Source organism: Thermobia domestica, chromosome 16, assembly GCF_964235325.1.
Source record: "Thermobia domestica chromosome 16, izTheDome1.hap1.1, whole genome shotgun sequence".
Classification (NCBI taxonomy): domain Eukaryota; kingdom Metazoa; phylum Arthropoda; class Insecta; order Zygentoma; family Lepismatidae; genus Thermobia; species Thermobia domestica.
Genome location: NC_137469.1, coordinates 185,332,665 through 185,357,677, shown reverse-complemented (window position 1 = coordinate 185,357,677; position 25,013 = coordinate 185,332,665). Strand labels below are relative to the sequence as shown.

The 25,013-nt window shown below is 38.3% G+C and overlaps 1 protein-coding gene across 1 annotated transcript in view; it reads right to left on the bottom strand.

Annotated features, from left to right (window-relative positions):
- E(Pc) (Enhancer of Polycomb) overlaps positions 1-25,013 on the bottom strand; it is a 103,184-nt gene that overhangs the window by 6,376 nt on the left and 71,795 nt on the right. Inside the window, exon 11 of the mRNA XM_081743378.1 lies at positions 12,391-12,619. Coding sequence (XP_081599504.1) covers positions 12,391-12,619 — 229 coding nt within the window. The remainder of the gene's footprint in view (positions 1-12,390; positions 12,620-25,013) is intronic.

Here is a 25,013-nt window from a genome sequence, read left to right as displayed (position 1 = left end):
GACCACTGATCGCCCTGGATGAAGGAGTACTATCCTGCCTAAATCCCTGGAGGCTGCCATGAGCGAAGGAGGTTACCAGAAGAACCATATCCTGAAGTCACTGCAAGACGCCCTGGAGACTGCTATGAGCTAAAGGGGTTCCCGTATAAACTCTTTCCTTCCTTCACCTCACTTGTTACAAGGAATGGGCCACCCAGAAATGGCCTATAAAAATGGACTCGAAGAGGACAGAAGCATCAGTTGACCACTGATCGCCCTGGATGAAGGAGTACTATCCTGCCTAAATCCCTGGAGGCTGCCATGAGCGAAGGAGGTTACCAGAAGAACCATATCCTGAAGTCACTGCAAGACGCCCTGGAGACTGCTATGAGCTAAAGGGGTTCCCGTATAAACTCTTTCCTTCCTTCACCTCACTTGTTACAAGGAATGAGCCAACCAGAAATGGCCTATAAAAATGGACCCGAAGAGGACAGAAGCATCAGTTGACCACTGATCGCCCTGGATGAAGGAGTACTATACTGCCTAAATCCCTGGAGGCTGCCATGAGCGAAGGAGATTACCGAAAGAACCATATCCTGAAGTCGTTGCAAGATGCCCTGGAGGCTGCTATGAGCTAAAGGGTACCCGCATAAAACCTTTCCTTCCTTCCCCTCACTTGTTATAAGGAATGGGCCAACCAGAAATGGCCTATAAAAATGGACTCAAAGACGACAGAAGCATCAGTTGACCACTGATCGCCCTGGATGAAGGAGTACTATACTGCCTAAATCCCTGGAGGCTGCCATGAGCGAAGGAGGTTACCAAAAGAACCATATCCTGAAGTCACTGCAAGACGCCTTGAAGCTGCTATGAGCTAAAGGGTACCCGCATAAAACCTTTCCTTCCTTCACCTCACTTGTTATAAGGAATGGGCCAACCAGAAATGGCCTATAAAAATGGACTCAAAGACGACAGAAGCATCAGTTGACCACTGATCGCCCTGGATGAAGGAGTACTATACTGCCTAAATCCCTGGAGGCTGCCATGAGCGAAGGACGTTACCAAAAGAACCATATCCTGAAGTCGTTGCAAGATGCCCTGGAGGCTGCTATGAGCTAAAGGGTACCCGTATAAAACCTTTCCTTCCTTCACCTCACTTGTTATAAGGAATGGGCCAACCAGAAATGGCCTATAAAAATGGACTCAAAGACGACAGAAGCATCAGCTGACCACTGATCGCCCTGGATGAAGGAGTACTATACTACCTAAATCCCTGGAGGCTGCCATGAGCGAAGGACGTTACCAAAAGAACCATATCCTGAAGTCGTTGCAAGATGCCCTGGAGGCTGCTATGAGCTAAAGGGTACCCGTATAAAACCTTTCCTTCCTTCACCTCACTTGTTATAAGGAATGGGCCACCCAGAAATAGCCTGTAAAAATGGACCCGAAGAGGACAGAAGCATCAGTTGACCACTGGTCGCCCTGGATGAAGGAGTTCTATACTGCCTAAATCCCTGGAGGCTGCCATGAGCGAAGGACGTTACCAAAAGAACCATATCCTGAAGTCGTTGCAAGATGCCCTGGAGGCTGCTATGAGCTAAAGGGTACCCGTATAAAACCTTTCCTTCCTTCACCTCACTTGTTATAAGGAATGGGCCAACCAGAAATGGCCTATAAAAATGGACTCAAAGACGACAGAAGCATCAGCTGACCACTGATCGCCCTGGATGAAGGAGTACTATACTACCTAAATCCCTGGAGGCTGCCATGAGCGAAGGACGTTACCAAAAGAACCATATCCTGAAGTCGTTGCAAGATGCCCTGGAGGCTGCTATGAGCTAAAGGGTACCCGTATAAAACCTTTCCTTCCTTCACCTCACTTGTTATAAGGAATGGGCCACCCAGAAATAGCCTGTAAAAATGGACCCGAAGAGGACAGAAGCATCAGTTGACCACTGGTCGCCCTGGATGAAGGAGTTCTATACTGCCTAAATCCCTGGAGGCTGCCATGAGCGAAGGAGGTTACCAAAAGAACCATATCCTGAAGTCACTGCAAGACGCCTTGAAGCTGCTATGAGCTAAAGGGTACCCGCATAAAACCTTTCCTTCCTTCACCTCACTTGTTATAAGGAATGGGCCAACCAGAAATGGCCTATAAAAATGGACTCAAAGACGACAGAAGCATCAGTTGACCACTGATCGCCCTGGATGAAGGAGTACTATACTGCCTAAATCCCTGGAGGCTGCCATGAGCGAAGGACGTTACCAAAAGAACCATATCCTGAAGTCGTTGCAAGATGCCCTGGAGGCTGCTATGAGCTAAAGGGTACCCGTATAAAACCTTTCCTTCCTTCACCTCACTTGTTATAAGGAATGGGCCAACCAGAAATGGCCTATAAAAATGGACTCAAAGACGACAGAAGCATCAGCTGACCACTGATCGCCCTGGATGAAGGAGTACTATACTACCTAAATCCCTGGAGGCTGCCATGAGCGAAGGACGTTACCAAAAGAACCATATCCTGAAGTCGTTGCAAGATGCCCTGGAGGCTGCTATGAGCTAAAGGGTACCCGTATAAAACCTTTCCTTCCTTCACCTCACTTGTTATAAGGAATGGGCCACCCAGAAATAGCCTGTAAAAATGGACCCGAAGAGGACAGAAGCATCAGTTGACCACTGGTCGCCCTGGATGAAGGAGTTCTATACTGCCTAAATCCCTGGAGGCTGCCATGAGCGAAGGAGGTTACCAAAAGAACCATATCCTGAAGTCGTTGCAAGATGCCCTGGAGGATGCTGTGAGCTAAAGGGTACCTATATAAAACCTTTCCTTCCTTCACCTCACTTGTTATAAGGATTGTGCCAACCTTAAATGGCCTATAAAAATGGACCGGAAGAGGACAGAAGCATCAGTTGACCACTGATCGCCCTGGATGAAGGAGTTCTATACTGCCTAAATCCCTGGAGGCTGCCATGAGCGAAGGACGTTACCAGAAGAACCATATCCTGAAGTCACTGCAAGACGCCCTGGAGACTGCTATGAGCTAAAGGGGTTCCCGTATAAACTCTTTCCTTCCTTCACCTCACTTGTTACAAGGAATGGGCCACCCAGAAATGGCCTATAAAAATGGACCGGAAGAGGACAGAAGCATCAATTGACCACTGATCGCCCTGGATGAAGGAGTTCTATACTGCCTAAATCCCTGGAGGCTGCCATGAGCGAAGGACGTTACCAGAAGAACCATATCCTGAAGTCACTGCAAGACGCCCTGGAGACTGCTATGAGCTAAAGGGTACCCGATGGTAATTGCCAATCTCAGTCGTACAACGAACAGTTTAACACAACTGTACTGCATTTTACACTTGACAATCTAAACGAACAAAGACTACTGTTACTACCTTACTAAGATCCTATTCTATATTATTTTACCTTTGTGGTAGTCACCCCAAAGAGATCTTCCCAACAGGATTCCACGTACCTAGCGCGTAAGAACAGTACCATCCATATTAGGCGTCTTGCTTGATCCGTATTATGCTCATAAATTAGCAACATTTGATGACATTCATCGAGTGTATTTCAGTAACATTTGATAATATTCATCGAGTGTATTTCAGTAACATTTGATTACATTAATCTAGTGTATTTCGGTAACATTTGATGACATTCATCGAGTGTATTTCAGTAACATTTGATGACATTCATCGAGTGTATTTCGGTAACATTTGATGACATTCATCGAGTGTATTTCAGTAACATTTGATTACATTAATCTAGTGTATTTCGGTAACATTTGATGACATTCATCGAGTGTATTTCAGTAACATTTGATGACATTCATCCGAGTGTATTTCGGTAATATTTGATGACATTCATCGAGTATATTTCAATAACATTTGATGACATTCATAGAGTGTATTTCAGTAACATTTGATAATATTCATCGAGTGTAAGTCTACGAATCACGAAATTTCCGATTTTATAAACCTGAGTGTAGTTGCACTGGAGATAAAATTGAAATATTTTTACCAATAATGGATATTCCGTGTTCGTATTTGTACTGTAATTTTATCATACGAGATACGCATTATATTACGGCCTAATACTGCTAAACTTCAATAATATTTTTAATATTCAATCCAATCGTGCCTTGAGTGTTTATTGTTGCAATATATGAAACTAATTAAATAAATCATATGATAATTATCCGAATAACCGAAGGAACTTATTAGACTATAGATCCCTCGTATCTAATTTGATTGCATTTTTCCCCCATCTTAAGCAATTACTGAGAAACACTAATTTATTTAACTGAATTTCATACAAATTACATCTGGCTGCTAACAACAAATAAATTAATTTTCAACTTTGTTTGAGTAAGGGTAATCTATATTACAAAATTGAAAGTGACTGTTTGTGACTCTTAATCTCTCGAACCACCCGACCGATCTCGATCAAATTTTCAACATAAATAAAGTTGTCTGGGATTTTTTTTTTTTTTAAAATCATTTCACTTTGACGATGCAAGTTAGAGGAGAGGACAGGGGAGATGTATAAAAATGATTGAAAACGGCCGATATTAGTGTCGAATCTATAGTTTTCGGGATCGCTGAGAACAGTGACATATTCAATGTTTAAATCCAAATTCATCCCCGCAACTTGGAGGAAGGGGAGGAGGATATATTCCGTCTATATAAAAATCATAGAAAATGACTGATATTAGTGCCGAATCCGTAGTTTTCGGTGTCGTCGTGATAAATAGTGACATTTCCGATACCGTTTAAATCCAAATTTAGCCACGCAACTTTTGGGGAGGGGGAAGAAATATAAAAATGATCGAAAGTGACCGATATCACAGCGCGCTTTAGTAATAGTGAAAAGTGACTGATTAACAGAACATATTACTATTTTTTTTTCTTAATTTAACCCAGCGAAGCGGGTAACTGATATTGGTATCAAATATTTTCAGTTGTCATGTCATTCTATTCATGAAGATCACTTGAAACTAGGCACATCTCTGATATTACGGACATGTGAGAGCTAACTGTTAAGCAACATAGAGAAAATAACTACTTCCTCAAAAACAGCTTCAGATAAAACATAAGTTTATTTATTTATTTATTTATTTTATTTTATTTTTATTTATTTATTTATTTTTTTTTTTTTGCAACAGCACCATAAAAAATCAGAATTCGAAAGCAGTACATATAAAGAGGTTGGTTTGTAAAAACCCTTATATATTAGGTGAGTGAGTAACTTCGTACTTTGAAAAAAAGAAAAATTAACTTAAAAATTTAGCCTGCATTAAATCGACGAAGTTTCTGACAATAAATTTCAATAATGACAAATACATTCACGGAAGCAATTCGTAGTGTTTGACTGCACGTTTTGGATCCACAACAAGAACAATTTTTACGCGGGGTTTTGTTTGCTTAGCATGGCTTAACTTCTTTATTCTTTCTAGACATTGACATAAATACTTTCTCGTCACCACCTAAGTGCATGGGAAACACGACTCAACTCCCGGTGGGAGCTCCCACTTAAGCCGTAGATCCGCTGTGGTTTCAGCAGGACGGAGACATGTCATTTCATGTAACGGTGACTTACAAAATCAGCTGACATTAGTGTGTGTGATTCCTTCCTGTGGGGCATGCTAAAGAAAGGTGTTACTGAAACACAAGATTGAAACGAAATCATTGCCATTTCCCTGGACATGCTACACAGAGCATTCCTGGGTTTCCCATAACAGGCTATTATCCGATGTCATCTTTAAGAAGTAAAGAGACAGTTTGTGACATTTTGTAACAATTATCACAAATATAATTGGCATACTGTACTCTTGAACTTTCGTCAACTGATGTTTTTCCTGTGTTTATTCATGCAAATTATGTTACTTCAAAATTTCCCGTTTTTCTGCGCCGGAATAATAATAATAATAATAATAATAATATCACGATTTCAGATTTATGATCCATTCCTGTATGACTTTCTGGTGGTTTTGGGCATGTCCTTTTTCTACAGTAGAACTACATTCAACAGCTATTAAAGATTTTAATCTAGTGTTCAGTGTGGACGAGTTTGTTCACAATTTGCAGTTTCTGGTTGCAAGTCGGCTAATTTAATATATATCGCAAAGCTGCGAATTTCTTCGAAACCACTGATTTCCGACCCCTATTTATAGGGACAAATTTATTCCAAACTAATTGTAGAATAATCCCTTTCAAGAAATAAATCGAATTACCAGTCACTCTGACATTATATATATATATATATATATATATATATATACCTAGTTATATCATAAATATTGTCACAAAGTTTGGAGTGGCGCTCTAGGCATCCGGAGTGGCAAAGAGCTGCCATCTGTGTATAAAGCGGAAGATGCATGTAGTGTGTGTTTGACTGTTCATGACATACGTTGATATTGTACTGAGTTCTGATGGAGTGGGGCGATTACGAAAATCGTGTAGCAGTAATTGCACTACACAGTAGGTGAGTCGGGAAGACAGCAGGTGAGATTTTCAACCTCCTGAAACCCCCACAAATCAGCAAGAGATTCGTGTATCGCGCCATACAGCGATACAGTGAAACTGGAACGGCAGCTGACCGCGCAAGGATTGGCAGACTACGAGCGGTACGAACCCCGCAGGTCCAGAAAGCAGTCGCAGCAAGAATCCGAAGAAATCCTGTTCGAACACTAAGTGTGATGAATGCTGAGATGAACATCAGCAGAAATTCCATGTCTCGTGTACTCAGGAGTGACCTACATCTACGGGCGTGTAAGAGGCGGACTGGTCACTTTCTGACCCAAACATTAATGTCGGAGAGGGTCCTTAAATCAAAGAGACTGTTGCGGCGTTACGCCAACAATTTGCACAGAAAGATTCTGTTCACTGACGAAAAGGTGTTCACAATCGAGCAGGCCTACAACGCCCAAAATGACAGTGTGTATGCCACGTTATCTACTGCAGCTGCTGAGGCAGCTCCAAGGGTTCAGAAGGCACATCATCCTGCCTCAGTGATGGTTTGGTGGGGAGTGAGCTACTCAGGCACAACCCAGCTGCATTTTTGCGAACAAGGTGTTAAAACATCTGCCAAGGTGTAGCAGGACACATTGCTAACACCTATAGTGAAATCACTGTCTGCTACCGTGTTCCCTGAAGAAAGGTGGACCTTCCAGCAGGATTCCGATCCAGGCCACAAAGCAAAAACAACCCACAACTGGCTGGCATGGAACGCTCCCGAATTCGTTTCTACCGCTGATTGGCCCTCTAGCAGCCCGAACCTTAACCCGTTGGACTACAAAGTTTGGCAGTTCTTCAGGCAAAGGTATGCCATAAACGGCGTCCATCTGTCGACAGTCTAAAACAATCCTTGACCCGAGCAGTGAGCAATTTTCCCATCGACGTGGTGTATGATGCCATTGACCAGTGGCCGGACAGACTTTGTGCCTGCATCAAGGCCAAGGGGAAACATTCTGAAAAATGATTCGTGTGTCAGGTGTATAACATATCAATGTAAAAGATGACCAAAATAAATCGCCTTAGTGTTAATACTCTGTGTTATTTACATTCAAACTTGTGACAGTATTTATGGTATAACTAGATATTTATATATATATATATATATATATATATATATATATATATATATATATATATATATATATATATATATATATATATATAATTTCAAAATGATTGTCGAGATTTCGTCATTACTACATTGGATATGGGTGATTGATTGATATAGTTAACGGAAAGTCATGTAAGTGTTTTGTTCTTTGTTTCAATACTCGTTTCCAGATTCTGTCGCTACGCATCAATTTTGCGGAGAGAGAGGTAGTAGCTGAAAATGGCTAAATCTACCCTCTGGTCTGCTGAAACACTACAAATTCAAGTTGTTCTTGCTTTTCTAGTCTTAAATCATTTGAAATTTGAATCGGTGAGGGGAAGAAGGAGAACACTACATAAAACCTTACTTTTGGGAAACGAAAAACAAAGCCGCTTATAGGAAATATCATTGCTCATACAACAATATTTGTATGAGATATTTGCAGCATATGTTAAGACCTTTCACTTCCAAAATACCAACAACTTAATGAAACTAGATATTTAGTTATACACAAGTTAATACTTTGGAACCTGCTTTATTTTTGGAATATTCTATTTTTTCCACTCACCGATATAATATTTACTTTGTAAAAATATTAAGGTTTTGTTAAGAGGTCCAGTGGCAACATAGGAAAATCCACGAAGAAAGACGAATCAACAGAGTACTGCAGTCTTTCCTATAAATTGAAGACTTCGGGGCAAAAACCCGTCAAGTCCAAAAAGTGAAAGTGTAAAGAAGATAGCACAAGGGTTTCTCGTCATTTGATTTTCTTCATTCTTGGCACATATATACTAGACTGAAAATAAATCCAAACTTTGTTTTCTTTCTTTCGGTAAATGGGTTAAAAGGGGAAAAGGGCCCCTTTTCAAAAAAAAAACAGCCCCCTTTATTAAAAGGGCCACATTAAAGGAACGAAACTGCCGATGCAAAGATGACTTCAAAGTAGGAAATACGAGTTTTGTCTTTTCTACGAGGAAAGAGTTGCAGGGTACAAAGGCCCTCTTCAAAATGACAAATTTGCCGAGATTAATGCAGGCGTCCACAAAGTGTGACTCCGGATCTCATTATGTTTGTGGGCACACGTTTTGAAATTATATTTTGGTCCCAGGGTCCCCTACAGGGTCGCAGACGGAGTCCAACACAAAATTTGCAAACGACAAGGGTGGTTGAGTAGCATATCGAATGAAAACTCTTGTTAAACAGAAGATGGATTAAGTCTCGGCTCCTAATTGCTCCTATTTTGCTATTCCTAATTCCTCGGCTCTATACGACAGCCCTGTGCAAAATGGCGGCAGGTCAAAATGGAAACACAATCTGCATTGATAATTCTATGGCCACTTTTATAAATATAAAACGGTGAGACACATGTGAAAACACGCATTTCATCATTTTAAAAATACCCAATGTATTAAGGAAAAAAATAAGTCCTGGGGTTTCAGACGAGTCCTACTTATAATTTTCAAATAGCAATAGGTGTCAAACTACGTATCGTCTGAGAGTTATTATAAAGTGAAAGAAGCTGGAGGAAGTCTCGACTGTCTACTCCCGTGCAAATGTAAAAACAAACTTGATCGAAAAGTCTATGGCCACTCCTACAGATCTGAAACGTTGATACAGATGTCAAAACAGGAAAGCAAGTGTTCCATTATTTCAAAAGTAGGGTAAGGTAGGGAAGACCTAAAACTATTTAACATCTGTTGTGTGTGTGTAGAGAGATGGATTATGGATTATTAGATAAGGGAGGATGAACGCCTCCTTTGAATGAAAAAGTTTCCCTAAATTAATAATAATGTTGTATCTATTAAAGAGAAGGCAGAAGAGTACATAAAATATTCGCAAAACATAAACATGTCAAAAGTATGCAACTGATGTCTACGGAGAATTATATTAAGGTAGCGTAAACCTTCCAGCAGCTGAATAAAATAGACGCCATGTTTAATAAAGCTCGGCGCTAGAGAAACAATAACGTGCCTAAGTACAGGTGACCGGAAATAGGGAAAAACGGAGATTTGGTGTTTCTGCGGGAAAACATCAGGCGTTTTGTATTATGTGGGGACGAATCGATATTGAACGCAGTAAAATTAAATAGCTCGATGAATAAATAAACCGGTGTTATTCAAAACGTGAAATCTGAGAGGAGACAGGACATACAAACAACCTCTCAAGGAAATACAAATGTGCATGGATACCAACGTGACTGCAGGGTGGATTCATTTAAATTACTTGATTTTTTTAAATAAAAATCACTGATTTAAATCAAATTCCGAAATGAATTAATTAAAGTGAAAATAAGTAAAACCCCGTTTCTGTTCTGTTATTTCGATTATTGAAGATAATAAATGATAATACAATGAGACTCAAATGTATGTACAGTACAATATGAAAAGGAGTATTATGTAGAGGCTGATTAGGAAAAATCCCGTTTTGAACGAGTAACGGAGGAATCCTGCTTTCTTGTCTTCGTATTCTGCTTTCTTCTATTCGTAACATAGGGTTTTTAAATCGTTAACTATTCCAACGGGGAAATTAACATTTCAGACGAAGATTTTATAAGTTTAGGCGAAATTTATGTATTTCGTGCCGCAAGCTAGTTCCTTTTTTTTTTTTTTTTTTTTTTAATATGCCCCTGCCAAATATCAGTAACTTTTGGAAAAAAGTGTCATGTTGATAAACGCTGCTGTACTTTTTCCTTAATGCATAAAAAACATTGTTTGGGATTGAATTAGGTTAACAATTGAAGATTAACTCAAAATTCAACCCCAATATTTTCGCTTAAATGGCATAACTAACATTTAATACTAATTCCTAATGTTTTTCTTCAGCTCGTGACTTTTATTATTCGAGGAAAAAGATTTGATTTAAATACAAAAATGATTCTTTTCCATCCTGCGTGACTGTGACACAACTGTATGTTGATTACAGAGACCTTTGGTGTAGGCATGATCTTTCCTGCTAATACTGTTATGCCCACAAAACAGGTGTGAATTTAGGGGACTGGATTCCAAATGGGGAATGTTTCTATCACTAATACCATCACGTTATTCTCCCACCAAACTATATTTTGGAATGTTTGGAAGAGAAACAACTTTAAAGAGCATGACATATTAAAAATAATACAAAATTTACCATTTTCCTTTTGCTTGTTTATTCGTAAATGAAAGGAGATAATGAAATGCAACTTACCACAATCTTAGATAATGTTATGCTACAACAGAAAATATGAACCTGAAAAATTTTCAGTGTTGCCAAAATAACAATTCTCCCAAAATCAAAGTTAAGGCAGCGACTACAGAAACAAACTCAACTGCATTTGATTACGTATCTTATGTTGTTTTGGAATCCTGTGAACTACTTTTTAAATAATATTTAATTTTGATAACTGTACGTTAAAACTATTTTGTTTATTACAAACTAAATACAACTATTATTTCAAAAGTAGTTTACAGGATTCCAAAACAACATCATACCTAATCAAATGCAGTTGAGTTTGTTCCTCTAGTCGCAGCCTTAACTTAGGTTTTTGGGGAAATGTTACTTTGGCAACACTTGAAATTCTTCACGTTCATATTTTCTGTTGTAGAACAACATTATCTATGATTGTGTAAGTTGCATTTCATTATCTTCTTTCACTTATGAAAAACAAGCAAAAGAAAAATGGTATATATTATATTATTTTAGTATGTCAGGCACTTCAGATAGAGATTTTTACCTTCGAGCTGCTGGCTTGGTGTCTACTTTGATGGCTTCACTCATCGAACAATAGTTATTCGTCACGAGCTGAAATGGCGTTACCTACTTGACAGCTATAGTTTCGACGATTTGATATTTGCCTTGACCAATTCTTACACCACTGTGTTATGCTGCAGGACTTCAATCACACGCTACAACGGCTGCGACATTTGCATCGTTGTTTTACCATCCAATATGTGCAACAAATCAAGTGCATTTCAATTATTTGATAAGAAGACAAGGGAACTTTCTCTTAGTACGCCAAACACCTGCTCTGTTCACTATACTAGAACCTGTCTTATTTTAGGTGTGCCCTCGGAAAATATGCGTAACATACTTCGGCCCTACCCTCGCCGTCCCTCTGACGGATGAAACCCTTCCTTTGCTTCAGGGAAAGAAGTGAATGACCTCAGCTGTGTTGCCAATTTGTTATTCAATCTTTTGGTCTTGACGAGGGAAGATCATAGGCTACTCAGAATGGCTAACAAGACAGCACAGCGAAGTCCGTGAAATAATTCATTGTGGCAACACTTCCGCATCCAACAATTGAAAGATCTCAACAGCAGCAACTTGTGCCTTCTCTTTCGAGGAAGGTGCGAAAAAACACACATCGACAGCAGCGCCAGGACGAGCACACTTGAGACAGGCTCTAATTAAGCGTTAAATCTATGTTCGTTTAAAAAAAAAGTTTCGGATATGTTGATATTACGATACTAAAAACGAAAATTAAAAAAAAAATTAATAATAGTAACATTCCCTGATATACAGATAAATACAGGGTAGCCCAAAAGTAGGTATACAGTCCCTTAATGATCAACTCATTGCTTTTTATATAATTTGTTATTGCTATCCATCGGATAGACTTAGTTTGTTTATTATTTGTTCTTAATGTCTTTTTATTTTTATCTTAAGCTTGGAACAGCCGAAGCAAATAAACCTATAAGCTAGATTAATGCAGGGGTGTATACCTAGTTTTGGACCACCCTGTATACAGAAAAGTAAAATGGACCTTTTCGAAAAAGAAGTCGTCTTACATCTATTGAATAAGTAAATAAATAACCAAAATGCCTACCTTTTAATGGTTACTTCGGACTGCGATGATTTACTTAGCTTAGAGTTTTGTGTTGTTATAGTCTTTGATGTAAGCACATTTAGTGGCACTGAGAACACATCGGAGCCTGGTACTGCAGTAACCACCGTAAGCGTATTAGGGGACGGCTGAGACGAAGAAACGGAAGAACTGGAAGCGTTTACAAGAGATGAACACTTGATGGAACTACTTGTTCTGCTACATGTTGGATCTGCAAACAAGTACAAACACTTCAGTAACTGGTAACAAAATAATTAACATACATCTTACATGTAATCAAGTTAAACAAAAGTTGGTAACGTAGTTTGGTGAAAAACAAAGACAGTGTTAACATAAATTTATTCAACCACATGAGTTTCATTTTGCTCCATTCCTTATCATCATCGCAGCAGAAGTTGATATTTCTATCATCCCACAATTGGCATCTCCAGGCTCTCTCTAGGAATGAAGTTTACTCCTTTAAGGAAATTTGGAACTAGAATAGGGGATAATCTTAATATACAAGGTCCGTGAAAACAGTGGCTGATGCAGAAACCCGAAACAAGTTCAATTGACTACAATAGTATTTGTGAGAGATGTGCTCTCACGTTATCCGTTCGCCTTTTCGGTTGGCTAATTCCGAACGCTGGGTATCAGTTTATATATTATACTGTCCCATTTCGAAACAGTGTATGTCCGAATACACTGCAGGAATTTGTAGTACTGCCACTCCACTGGAGCCCTTTTATTTCAAGTGTGCCCTCGGAAAATATGTGAAAGACACTTCAGCCCCCTTTGCTTTGGGGAAATAAGTGAATGATCTCGGCTATGTTACCAATTTGTCATTCAGTCGTGTGGTCTTGGCGAGGGAAAATCTTAGGCTACTTAGAATGGCTAACAAAAAGTCCGTCAATCTGGCAACCCTGTCCACATTTAACTATTGAAGGATCTCGGCCAATGCAACTTGTCCCTTTTCTTTTAAGGGAGGTACGGTAAAACACACACAACAGCACCAGCAGTTGCACACTTGAAGTAGAAAGACTCTAACAATTCCATCAGATCATACGAATAATTTTCTTCGAATATCGACTGACTCTTTGCGCTGTTACAGCACTACCCCGAAACGCACATATATACTTACTTCTTGCTACTTGCTGACTGAAGCTAAAGGGTACATGTTCATAAGAAACGTGACTTGTGAAACCTCGTACCTCAATTTTCGTCCATTAATTGAATATTCCAATTTTCACGGAGATCTTTAGTAACAGGCTTTTCCTTGCGTCACAGGACCCTTTCCTTCACATTTTCAACTGTGGTTTTGAGCTTCCCCATAAAGCAAGTTCTACTCAAGGTACTCCGTAAACTTTATTTCAGTTTTCATTATTTGCTATGAACTGTCACTAATTTTAATAGACCACTCACTCACTACTGTGTGAAAATATTTGTTATTCCTATTAACGATCCTTTATGGAATTCTTCAACTTGTCTTTTATTTAATGCTACTACTTTTTTTCACTCCAGTTCACTTTTTGTAGCAGAAAAAAACACTACCTTCCACTAAGTATATATTATTGTGCATATACACAAATTGTGATGGGTGGACATTTAAACTACTAAGTAGTTATTTTTAACTTAAAAAAAAAAAAAAAAAAACGGAATTCGTGTTATTATTCAGTTCAAAATCTCTTGTTGTCGGGAATTCTGTCGAGGAATTTTAAGCTTAAAATATATAAAACGATAATCATACTTGTTGTTCTGTATGGTTTGGAAGCATGGTCGCTTGCTCTGAAGGAAGAACATAGACAAAGTATTTGGGAACAAGATTCTGAGACGAATATTAGCACACAACAGGAACAGGAATGGGAAATGGCGGGAATTTTATTACAAGGAGGTGCATAATTTATACGGTTTACCAAACACTGTTAGGGCCATCAAGTCTAGGAGGCTCAGGTGGGCAGGTCATGTAGCCAGGATGGAAGAAAGTAGGAACGCTTTGAAAGTCTTAACTTGAAAACATCGGTAAACGATCATTAGGAAGACCTAGGCGCAGATGGGAAAATAATATTAAGATGGATCTCGCAGAAATAGGAAGACAAAGTAGAAACTGTATCCACTTAGCTAAAGATAGAAGTCAGTGGAGAGTTTTTGTGAACGCGGCATTGAAACTCCGGCTTCCGTAAACCATAGAGTGAGTTAGTAGTTATTTTTATGACTTGCAAATTAGATATCGTTATATCTTCTTTTCGAATTAAAGATTCTTCTATTTTTCTTTTGTTTCAGATATTAAGCAAATGACAATTCAACACCGAGTGAAAGCAAAATGGTAAAATCCAACTTTTTACAAGTGTTGGAAATAATTTTCCGAAGTTTTTGATCTGATCCTATGCTGGTTCTTAAATTGACGGTAATTCTTAACAGGAAAAACTTAGGAAAAGAACTTCTGTAAACTAAATAAACAAATAAATGACTTATTTATTAGTTTACCTTTACATTCATTTTTCGAATAGTTTTTCATTAGAAGTGAAGAACTTAGATTTAGGTAACCTGGATCACAGATGGGATAATATAATTCACAATACAAAAAGAACACATTAAAGTTCTTTTTCTATAGTTCTCCCCGTTACGGACCCAACATAGAACTTTAAATAAAAGCTTTTAGAACATTATTCGAAACAAGATCTAGCCACATTGCCTTCATTTCGTGTTGAACTGTTACTTGTTTAACGTTGGAAAATAATATCTGAAAAATGAACGTTCACCTTGAAGATGGTGATTTAACATCTAATCTATAGGTCACAAAAACAATTATTTAGCAGTTTAAGTGTTAACCCATTTCAAGTTCTATATATTCACAATAATATCTGCTTAATGGAATGTAGTATTTTTAACAGTAAGAAAACGTGAATTAGAATCAAAGACAACTTCATTAGTAGTACCAAATGAAGAACAATTCACGAAATTCCACAAAGAACCGTTAAATAATCGTTAATAGGAATAACAAGTATTTTCACACAATAGTGAATGGTCTGCTAATATTACTCTAATATTACTGACAGGTAATAGGGGATAATTAAAGTGCAATAAAGCTAACGGAATATATTTCCACAAATTGTATTTTGGACGAAAGCACGAAACCTCATTTGAAAATATGAAAGAAAAGGTCCGGTGACGCAGCAAAACAGTTGCGGAAGACCTCCGAAAAAAAATGAAATATTCAATTAATGGATGAAAATTAAGCTACAACTTAGGTTACATTTCTATCTGGTTATTTGTTCAGTTTTTTTTTTAAGTATCCAATAAAAATACGACTTAACGATCATTTCAGTTTTAACAATTCACTTGAACCTGCAAAAATATTTATACAATCCCAAGCGAACGACGCACTACACTGTAACCTTTTAGGCTGCAATTCATATTCCATGCCTCCGCTGCACGTGCAAGGAGTTCAAGTCAAAACAACAACTACTATCTACCGCTATGAACTATTGTTACGACCCCAATAATACTAAATAGTTAAAAAAATGAAACATTACATATGGTATTACTAATAACTTACATTGTTACTTTGACCTATCTAGTAACAGAAGGAAGAGCATTTTCAAAACAAGCAAATAAATAACAATAAAAGGTTTCGTAGTTTAGTGTGAATTTATGCAGCCCAAGAATAAAAATAAAATTTAGCAATAACCTAGAGAAGATAAATATCAAAACATTTAAAAAAAAATATTTTTTTTATTACACAGTGTACACATGCTTTCGCCAGATCATTAGAACATCAACAATGGTTTGCTAGTTCCATCCTGTAAATACATATATATGTAAAACAAAAGTGAGATCAACTTAGCTGCTCTTATTAGGGAGAGAGGACAGGATTCTGGTGTCTAAGGTTTAGTCCTTGCTAGTTAATGTCGAAATTAATTACATGAACTAGGATTCTTTATATTTAATTTTTATAGATGTTTTTATGTACTAACTCTGTTCAGATAATTCATGGGTTTAATCCTTTGAGGACCACGCCCTTGCCACATTTATCAGCGACAATCTTCAATGGAACGATGTAATAGAATGTTGATGAAAGTTACATTACAACACCAATCTACGCACACGAGAATTGATTCATGTTTGAATTTCCTTGCCTTCTGCTAGTTTAGGTGAGAGTTAGTTGCATTTCTATACAGAAGGTGGCATCATCATTCACTGCTGCAACGTGGTTTCATCATGTAATCAGTGAGACGAAAAGTTAATGATGACGACATCCACAGGGAAATGAGGGAACAACCCTTGTGAAATTGTGATCAATCCGAGGATCTAATGTCGGTGTTCAAAGTAATGCACATTTTAATAGAAAATCGAGATATACAAGAGAGGCTTAGTTTCGAACAGCTCCACATTTCTTTTACTGCACGGCGCTGTTATCAGAGTGCTCAGGACGTCTATGCCACATGAGCGGCCAAGTGGTATTCGTTTCCTATCTTATAAGGAACATAGAGCCACAGATATCCACAGGAAAATGGGGAACAAGTATTTGGTAGTGCTATGTATGCAGTGGTGGTGCAGTTTGTAAATGGACGAACAAATATGCAGGACAATGAGCGATGGGCTGACCTCGTTCCTCTCTGACACCGAACATTACGGGCGTTGACGAAACGGTGAAAGTAGATCGACGTGTTCATCTGAGAACATTGCCATGAAACTTGACATTTTGTATGGTAGTGTTATGTCTTGTCTATGATTCGTTGGGATACCACAATGTGTTACGTCGGTTGGTTCCTAAGCTTCTTAAACATGTTAACAAGGACAAGTGAATGCCCATGTCACTAAACCATTGGCAGTGTTACATCAAGTAGGGCGACGGTTTCCTGAACCTCATTATCACTGGTCACGAAAGGTGGATACTGCATTACACTCCCACTCAAAGCAACTGAGCATAGTATGGAAGCATGTAAAAAATTCCGTGATGTTCAATAGTGTTTTAGAACAGTCGGGGACCACTGCTACTGGATTTCCTGCGAAGAGGTGAAACCATCAACGCAGAACGCTTCTCTCGCACATTCCCTCATCTGCGAGCAGCTATTAAGAAAAAATGTCTGGATATTAGGGATGTTGACGATGTGGTTTTCCTCCACGGCAATGCAAAACAGCACATGGTGTATATAACAATCGTCAAACTTCACTCATGGAAGTGGGAGATTTTGGTAAGTACACCTTACAATCCAGACCTTGCCCTCAATAATTAGCATCTTTTTGGTCCACTGACGAAGTTCCTGGTAGGACACAGGTTGATGAACAATATCGAATTGCAGAACGTTGTTCGTCGTTGGTTCCGTGATCAGCCGCCCGCGTTCCACGCAGCAGTCATCAAGGAATGCCTCAACAGATGTGGTGATTATGTGGAAAAATAGACAAAGGTGTGCAGAATATTGTGTGTTTTCGTTTATAGTTTGTAGTCTGGCAATAAATCAGAAGGTGCAAAGGGTTTTCGGTTTTCTCTCTTTCACACTCACACACAATATATATACACTTATTTTTTATTGATTTCTGCGAACTATTTGAGGTAATGTATTTGATAAATATCAATACATGACTAAGGAGTTTTTAATTTAAATTCATAATAACTGAAACATCCCCTGAAGTTCATGGTGAACATACTTGATGTAAAATATAGTGAAACTGGTTCAATATTGGTCACCGCTGACTAAACTCTGGCAATATTGCTGAAAGTAAAACAATAATAAAAACCAAATAAATAATAAAAAAAGATCATGGTAGATATTTGCAAGGCGTAGTTAACAGCAATGTTACATCACATGGTGAGGAAGTTACCGGAACGGTCAAAATAACGAGACAGATGTAAGTGTTACAGGGTGGCCACTCATTTGGAATTTCAAAATTCCCTGACTTTTCCATAAATTTTCCCGGTTTTCCAGAAAATTTCTAGAGAGATCTAAAATTGGTATATATAGGAACCTTGGGCAACTCAGGGACACGAACCCCTAAATTCCAGTAAAATTATTGCTTTTAATTATTCTTTTGTGATTCCAGGCCCCCGGGCATTTGTCCCCTATTCCCCCTCCCCTGTCGCTGGCCCTGCAAACCCGTAAACCATTATTAAACACAAATCATGTGAGTTATACGGCAAAGAAGTCCATGTGTTAAGAAAAAGAATTACTCGAAAACATGGTATTTTGATCCAGGCCCATAGCTAGGAAATGACCAATGGAGGTGGAGCCCGCACCCTGCGACAATCCTCAACTCCCTTGACTGAAATTTTCATTTCTTTTTTAAACAAATATATGTTTAAAAAATAAGTAGTCAATAATTCTTAAATTTATTTTCTTGGAGAAACACCATTACAGAATTTACATAAAATCGGTTTAAAATTGCAAAATTCAAATCAAGAAACTGTTCTACTCATTATCTACTTATTATTCGTTAATTTGCAATCAAATATTTCTCCGGATTTAACAACAAATATACAATACCTTCACCAGGTGTGCTTATTAGCAACCTCTGTCATATTGCAGTACAAGGTTATGCTATCGTTCTTTGACGTCACAAATGAATGGAGAGGACAATTATGGAGCTACCTGTATTAAGAAGTAGCGGACTTCGGTCTAGAAAGCCGGCATTAACAACTTTAGGTAGGCCCGGGTCCCAAAGGTTTTGTCGTGCCAGCAGTGGCGTGCGGTGGTTATGCAACCGGGGAACAGGTCGACATAGATGGGAAATATTGTGTAACAAAACAACGGAACTGAAGTAAATGAGCACTATTAAAATGTGCTTTTAAGAAATCAGAAAAATTTGTTTGAAGCTGATTTTTTTTTAAAGAACAATAGTACATGCAGTAGCGGAATCGGGTGTAAAAACTAGGGGAGGGGAATGCCATTACTTCAAATTGGTGGTCAAAAGGTCAAATATCTGTAAAAAAGCATGGCCAATTAATCGTGTGGCGCAAAAAGTACTGCCGACACTGAGTACAAATGCATGTGGAATCCACACAGTTTTTGATTCCACATAGAAATACACGCATTAACCAAAATTCCACACATTTTGTGGAATTCGACACACATTCGGAACTCTTCCGGCAGACATACTCAACTATCGTTCAGCCTTTATATTAATCACGTGACCACCAAAACGGGATGCAGGGGCGCAGCCCCGAGCGAATTCTGGAAATCAAGCAACCATCGAACTAAACAAGTGTGTTAATTACAAAATGGTCCCGATTTCGCTCCAGCTCAATTCATGGGCAGCACTAAATGACAAAAGAATATGAAGAAAGTATGCGCAGCCCAAACCAGCAGAGCTAGATAAACGAAACCTGGAAGGAAGGAGAAATCTGGGGGGCGAAGCCCCCAGCGACCAAAGCTATTTTGTATATAAATAAACCGGCTAAATGGCTAGGAATACAGCAGAACGTAAATTTTCTCCCGAGTAAAAATTCCATGTTTTTCATCAAAATTCCCTGACTTTTCCAGAATTAAAAAATTCCCTGACTTTTCCCGGTTTTCCAGGTTTTCCAGGTGAGTGGTCACCCTGTGTTAAGAAAGAAGGGGAAAAAATGCACTTATGATACTTGGAGATAAAGAAAAATTGGTCTTGAAACTAGCAATAACGTTTCAAATACTAAACTGCAAAGGTGACATTTCGAAGTTACACGTGGTTCATCTGAGGTATAAAATGGAAAGAAAGAAAGAAACGAGTACAGCGAGAATAAATGTTCGTTAGTGCCAGAATAGGTGATTTTAAAATAAACAGTTTCACAGTGATCTCGTTAGAAAAAAATTATGTTATACCGAGGTGGCCAAGCTAATCAGCTTCAATGTTACTTGGTTATACATTAAAAAATCTCGAAGCTTTTGATAGACAGGGTTCCCACTTCTTGGTGAGCACAAATTCCGTAACTTGTCCAGGTCACGGTTTAAAAATTTCCAGGTCTATATATAATGTAAAAAAACTATATTTCCTTATAGTTCATCATCATCTACTATGCATGTACACTCATGTCCAAAATTATTGTCGCATGTCTATAAATGTGTTGTAGGAATATAATTTGATAACGAATTCGCCCGGTATTTCTTACAATGTTAGTATATCTCTAATCGGCAAAGACATGTATGTGGCAAACTTCATGTCAAAAGAGCAATAAATAAGAACAATAAACCGAAAATAAAAACTTTCTTGTCCATTTAGCAACATTTTGTTTTACTCATTCTAATTTTCGTATTTATAATTCTTTTGCTATGAAATTTACCACAAATATACATTTCCCGATTATACACATATTACCAGTATTAAAAGTACCCTGCAAAATCATTATCAAATTATGTTCTTATAAGAAGACAGTTATAGATATGCGACAATCATTTTGGACATGAGAGTACATGTACGAAGGTTGTACTAAAAGTAAGGTTCCCATACTTTTCACCAATAGAAAACATTGTTTATTGTTATTAATTTATACATCGTTCGAAAGCTTACACTGTTGTCTATTTTTCAACATAGTCTCCATTTTTTCAGGTCGCTCAGAGTTCGCTTGGCAGCCGTCAGAGATGGAAGTGTTGATCGCCGCTCCCGCCAAGTGCGAGGTTCGAGCAGTAATCCGGTTTCTCCACGCAAGGAAGTTACCGCCCGTGGAGATTCATCGGCAACTGACTGAGGTTGATGGTGATGGGTGCATGTCCGTGCAACACGTCCGCAAATGGTGCAGGGTTTTTGCTGAGGGTCGCACCGAAGTTCATGATGATGAACAAAGTGGAAGACCGCCAGTGTCGGATGCGATTGTCCAGAAGATCAACAGTGAGCTGCTCAAAGATCGGAGGGTCACTGCCCGTGAACTTGTCCTTCCCTCTTCCCCAAGCTAAAGGAACACTTAGGTGGCAAACGCTTCAAGAGCGACGATGAAGTCCGAGCAGAGGTCACACGCTTCCTCAATAGATTGGCGAGAGACTTCTTCGACTTAGGAATACAAAAGCTGGAGCACCGTCTTCAAAAGTGTGTTGAAAAAAATGGAGACTATGTTGAAAGATAGACAACAGTGTTCAGCTTTCGAACAATGTATAAATTAATAACAATAAACAATGTTTTCTATTGGTAAAAAATATGGGAACCTTACTTTTGGTACAACCCTCGTATATAGTACATGTGGGTAGAGAATCTAATATGCCCTACTAAATAGCCAGTTAAGCCAAGAAGAGAAATCGGCTCTAAGTATATATATAAATCCGTACTTAAAATTCCATGATTTTTCATCTTTTCATAAAATTTCCTGACTTATCACGGGTAAGCTTAGTATCATGACTTTCCCAGGTTTTCCAGGTCGGTGGAAACATTGAATCATAAAAAGAATGCACGAACTAGAATTTAGGAACACTTCATGGATGTAGAACGAACCTCCGACCAGGTTCTTTTCAGAAATTGAAGATAATATTTATTATTAAGGTTGGTGTAAAGGGACAAGTTTTGCCGATAGATGTCACTACAGTCTTCGTACCTCTCTCATGTATTTTTTACCTTTCACAAAAACTCACGATTTTTCTTATAAATTTCAAGCTAGAAACTTCAAAATTTTAGAGAAGGAACGTCATAACATATCGAAGGCAAGAATCCGTGCCGATTTTTTATTTAGAATTTTCTTCATTGTTGAAATGGATATCCAAACGTTTAACAATATAACTGGTTCAATAATGAAGAAAATTCTAAATAAAAAATCGGCACGGATTGTTGCCTTCGAGAAGTTATGAAGTTCCTTCTCTAAAAATTTCGGGTCTCTAGGTTGAAATCTGTAAGAAAAATCGTGATTTTTCGTAAAAGGTAAAATATACATGAGAAAGATATGAAGACTGTAGTGACATCTATCGGCAAAACTTGTCCCTTTAAACCACCCTTAAGGGGACAGACTACTAAATATTTTTCAAAAGCTAACTTTTTTTTTTTTTTGCCAATTTTTCGTAAGTGAAGAGAGATAATGAAATGTAACTTAAGTCATTAATAGATAATGTTATTCTACACCCGAAAATACGAATCGGAAGAATTTTCAGCGTTGCCATCCATAAAAAATACAGTGTGACCAGAATTTGAATTACCCAAAAATCTCGGTTAAGGCAGCGACTAGAAAAATGAACTCAATGACAATTGATGACTTATCATGTTGTCTGTGTTCCTTGTTAACTACTTTTTAAATAATGTTTGTATAAAATAAATAATTTTTAATAAACAGTAGAATTAAAATATAAACTCTGTTAAGAACTTTCTCAAGTTTCCTCTGTTGCAGTTGGCAACTGGAATGGATACGAGATTTTAAATGCAAGACAGTGATAGTGAGATTTTTTTTTAAAAAAAAAAAAAAAGTTGCGAAAATGATTACGTTACTCTGTAATATTTTCCTTCCTTAAAAGCAAAAAGTCAGCGGGCTTCGACATGGCAAAAGTGACATCTCCTGTGACCATTCATTAGCACGGTTGTTGGAATTCTCCCGAGCTTTAAAAAAACCCTATTTTTTGGGACATAAATGTAACCTTAACGTGATTATGATTACTTTCCTCAGTCGCGTTTCTCAGTACACCCATTAGTTTCATAACTGGCTTAAAATATGTATTTATCAAGATAAGATGTCCTGAACAGAACTCCACTAAAAGAAAATATCTCGGTCAAATTCGCTTTAACTTCGAACAAAAACCAATGCAACCTCATTCCCTTCATTTGTGCAGTACATACATGCATATTAGTAGAAACAGATAATACTCGTAAAATGCCTTTTTCCACGTTCAAGTTAATTGAAAATCGAAAACGCTTCACTTGTAAAAAGAAAATTACTAAAAGATCTCTCTCTATTTTCTCAACAGTACATTTAGATAATTACACGTACGAAAACGTAAATTAGTCATATTAACAAGGAGATCGGGAAACTTTCGAGTTATTCCTAACTGTTATCTGGTCGAGTCTATGACGTATCGTACGATTTTTATACGTTACAAACATCCTTTAATCATAAAATCTATTGTAACAAAATAAATTGGCAACTCAAAATGAGATTTAAAAAAAAAAAATCCAACATTTCAGTTCTTTCAAAAAAGCAAACTTTTTATTTCTCTTTTACAAATTTTCTATCATTTTCTTGTAAAATTTTCTATCACTACTGTACATATTAGCTATGGTTAGCACAAATCACTGCTACAATAATGAATTTATTTGCAATGTTGTTTCTTAGTTCATTACAATTTCCTATTATACAATACTAGCATCGATTACCCGCTTTGATGGTTTAAACTATAAATGTTAAATGTACAATTCTTTATCTCATGTGTTTGGTACTTTTGAAATATAATGTTTTTCTTTTTAGTGGCATGAATTTAAACTAGGGATAGCCAGAACCAGTTTTCGGCTCTGAATGGATCCGGTTCCGGAACCTATTTTTCGGATCCAGATTTGGAACCGGTTCCCAAGATCCGGTTCTGGAGCAGGTTTTTCGGATCCAGGTCTGAAACCGGTTTCTAAGATCCGGTTTTGGAACCGGGTTTTCGGATCCAATTCTGGAACCGGTTCTAGAACTTTGTGGCCATCCCTACTCTATACCCGAGGTGCTGGCAGGCTGTGAACAGTGTGCTAGATGAAAAGGTGGAAGTGACAGGCAGGCGCCCAGGCGGCAGCCGCTTGTCTCATTTGCCTAAACAAACTAGGTAACTGGCAAAATCATTGACTAAACAGGCAAACTGGCGAACTCATTTCGCTCAACTGGCTAAACACAAACTGGTGGACCATTTTTTTTTCTGGGGGCACAAGCAGCTCTGGGCGGGGAGGGCACAAGCGCGTGGTCCCCTTTGCAGTGTTTTGAAGGTGAACTTCGTGCCTCCTTTACGAGTCTTACGGATCCAGGTATGGAACCGGTTCCTAAGATCCGGTTCTAGAATTGGGATTTCGGATCCAGATTTGCAACCTGTTCTTAAGTTCCGGTTCTGGAACCGGGGTTTCAGATCCAGGTCTGAAACCGGTTTCTAAGATCCGGTTCTGGAACCGGGGTTTCAGATCCAGGTCTGAAACCGGTTTCTAAGATCCGGTTCTGGAACCGGGTTTTCGGGTCCAAGTCTGGAAGCGGTTCTGAAAACCGGATCTCCAAGAACCGGAACCGAAACTTGGTGGCCATCCCTAATTTAAACGGCATCGGAAATATCACTGTTCATCTCAGCGACCCCGAAACCTATAGATTTGATTGTAATATCGGTCATTTTCGATCATTTTAATGTATCTCCCCCTCCCTGAAGTTGCGTGGCTGAATTTAGGCCTAAACGGCATTGTCACTGTTCATCTCAGTAACCCCGAAAACTACTCACTCTACACTAATATCTACCATTTTTATATATCTCCCTCCACCCCTAAGTTGCACCGTCGAAGTGAAATGATAAAAACCATCCCAGGTCCGAACCTATCTATATTGAAAATTTGATCGAGATCGGTTGGGTGGTTCAACAGTTATTAAGTCACAGATTGTTATTATTGTTGTTGTTGTTGTTGAGTTTCACGTCCTGTTCAGCAGCGAGGCTATATGAGACGTGGACCTACTGATTAACGTGGAATCCGAACCACATGATAAGTCATAAATATAATCACTTTTAAATTTATAATACAGA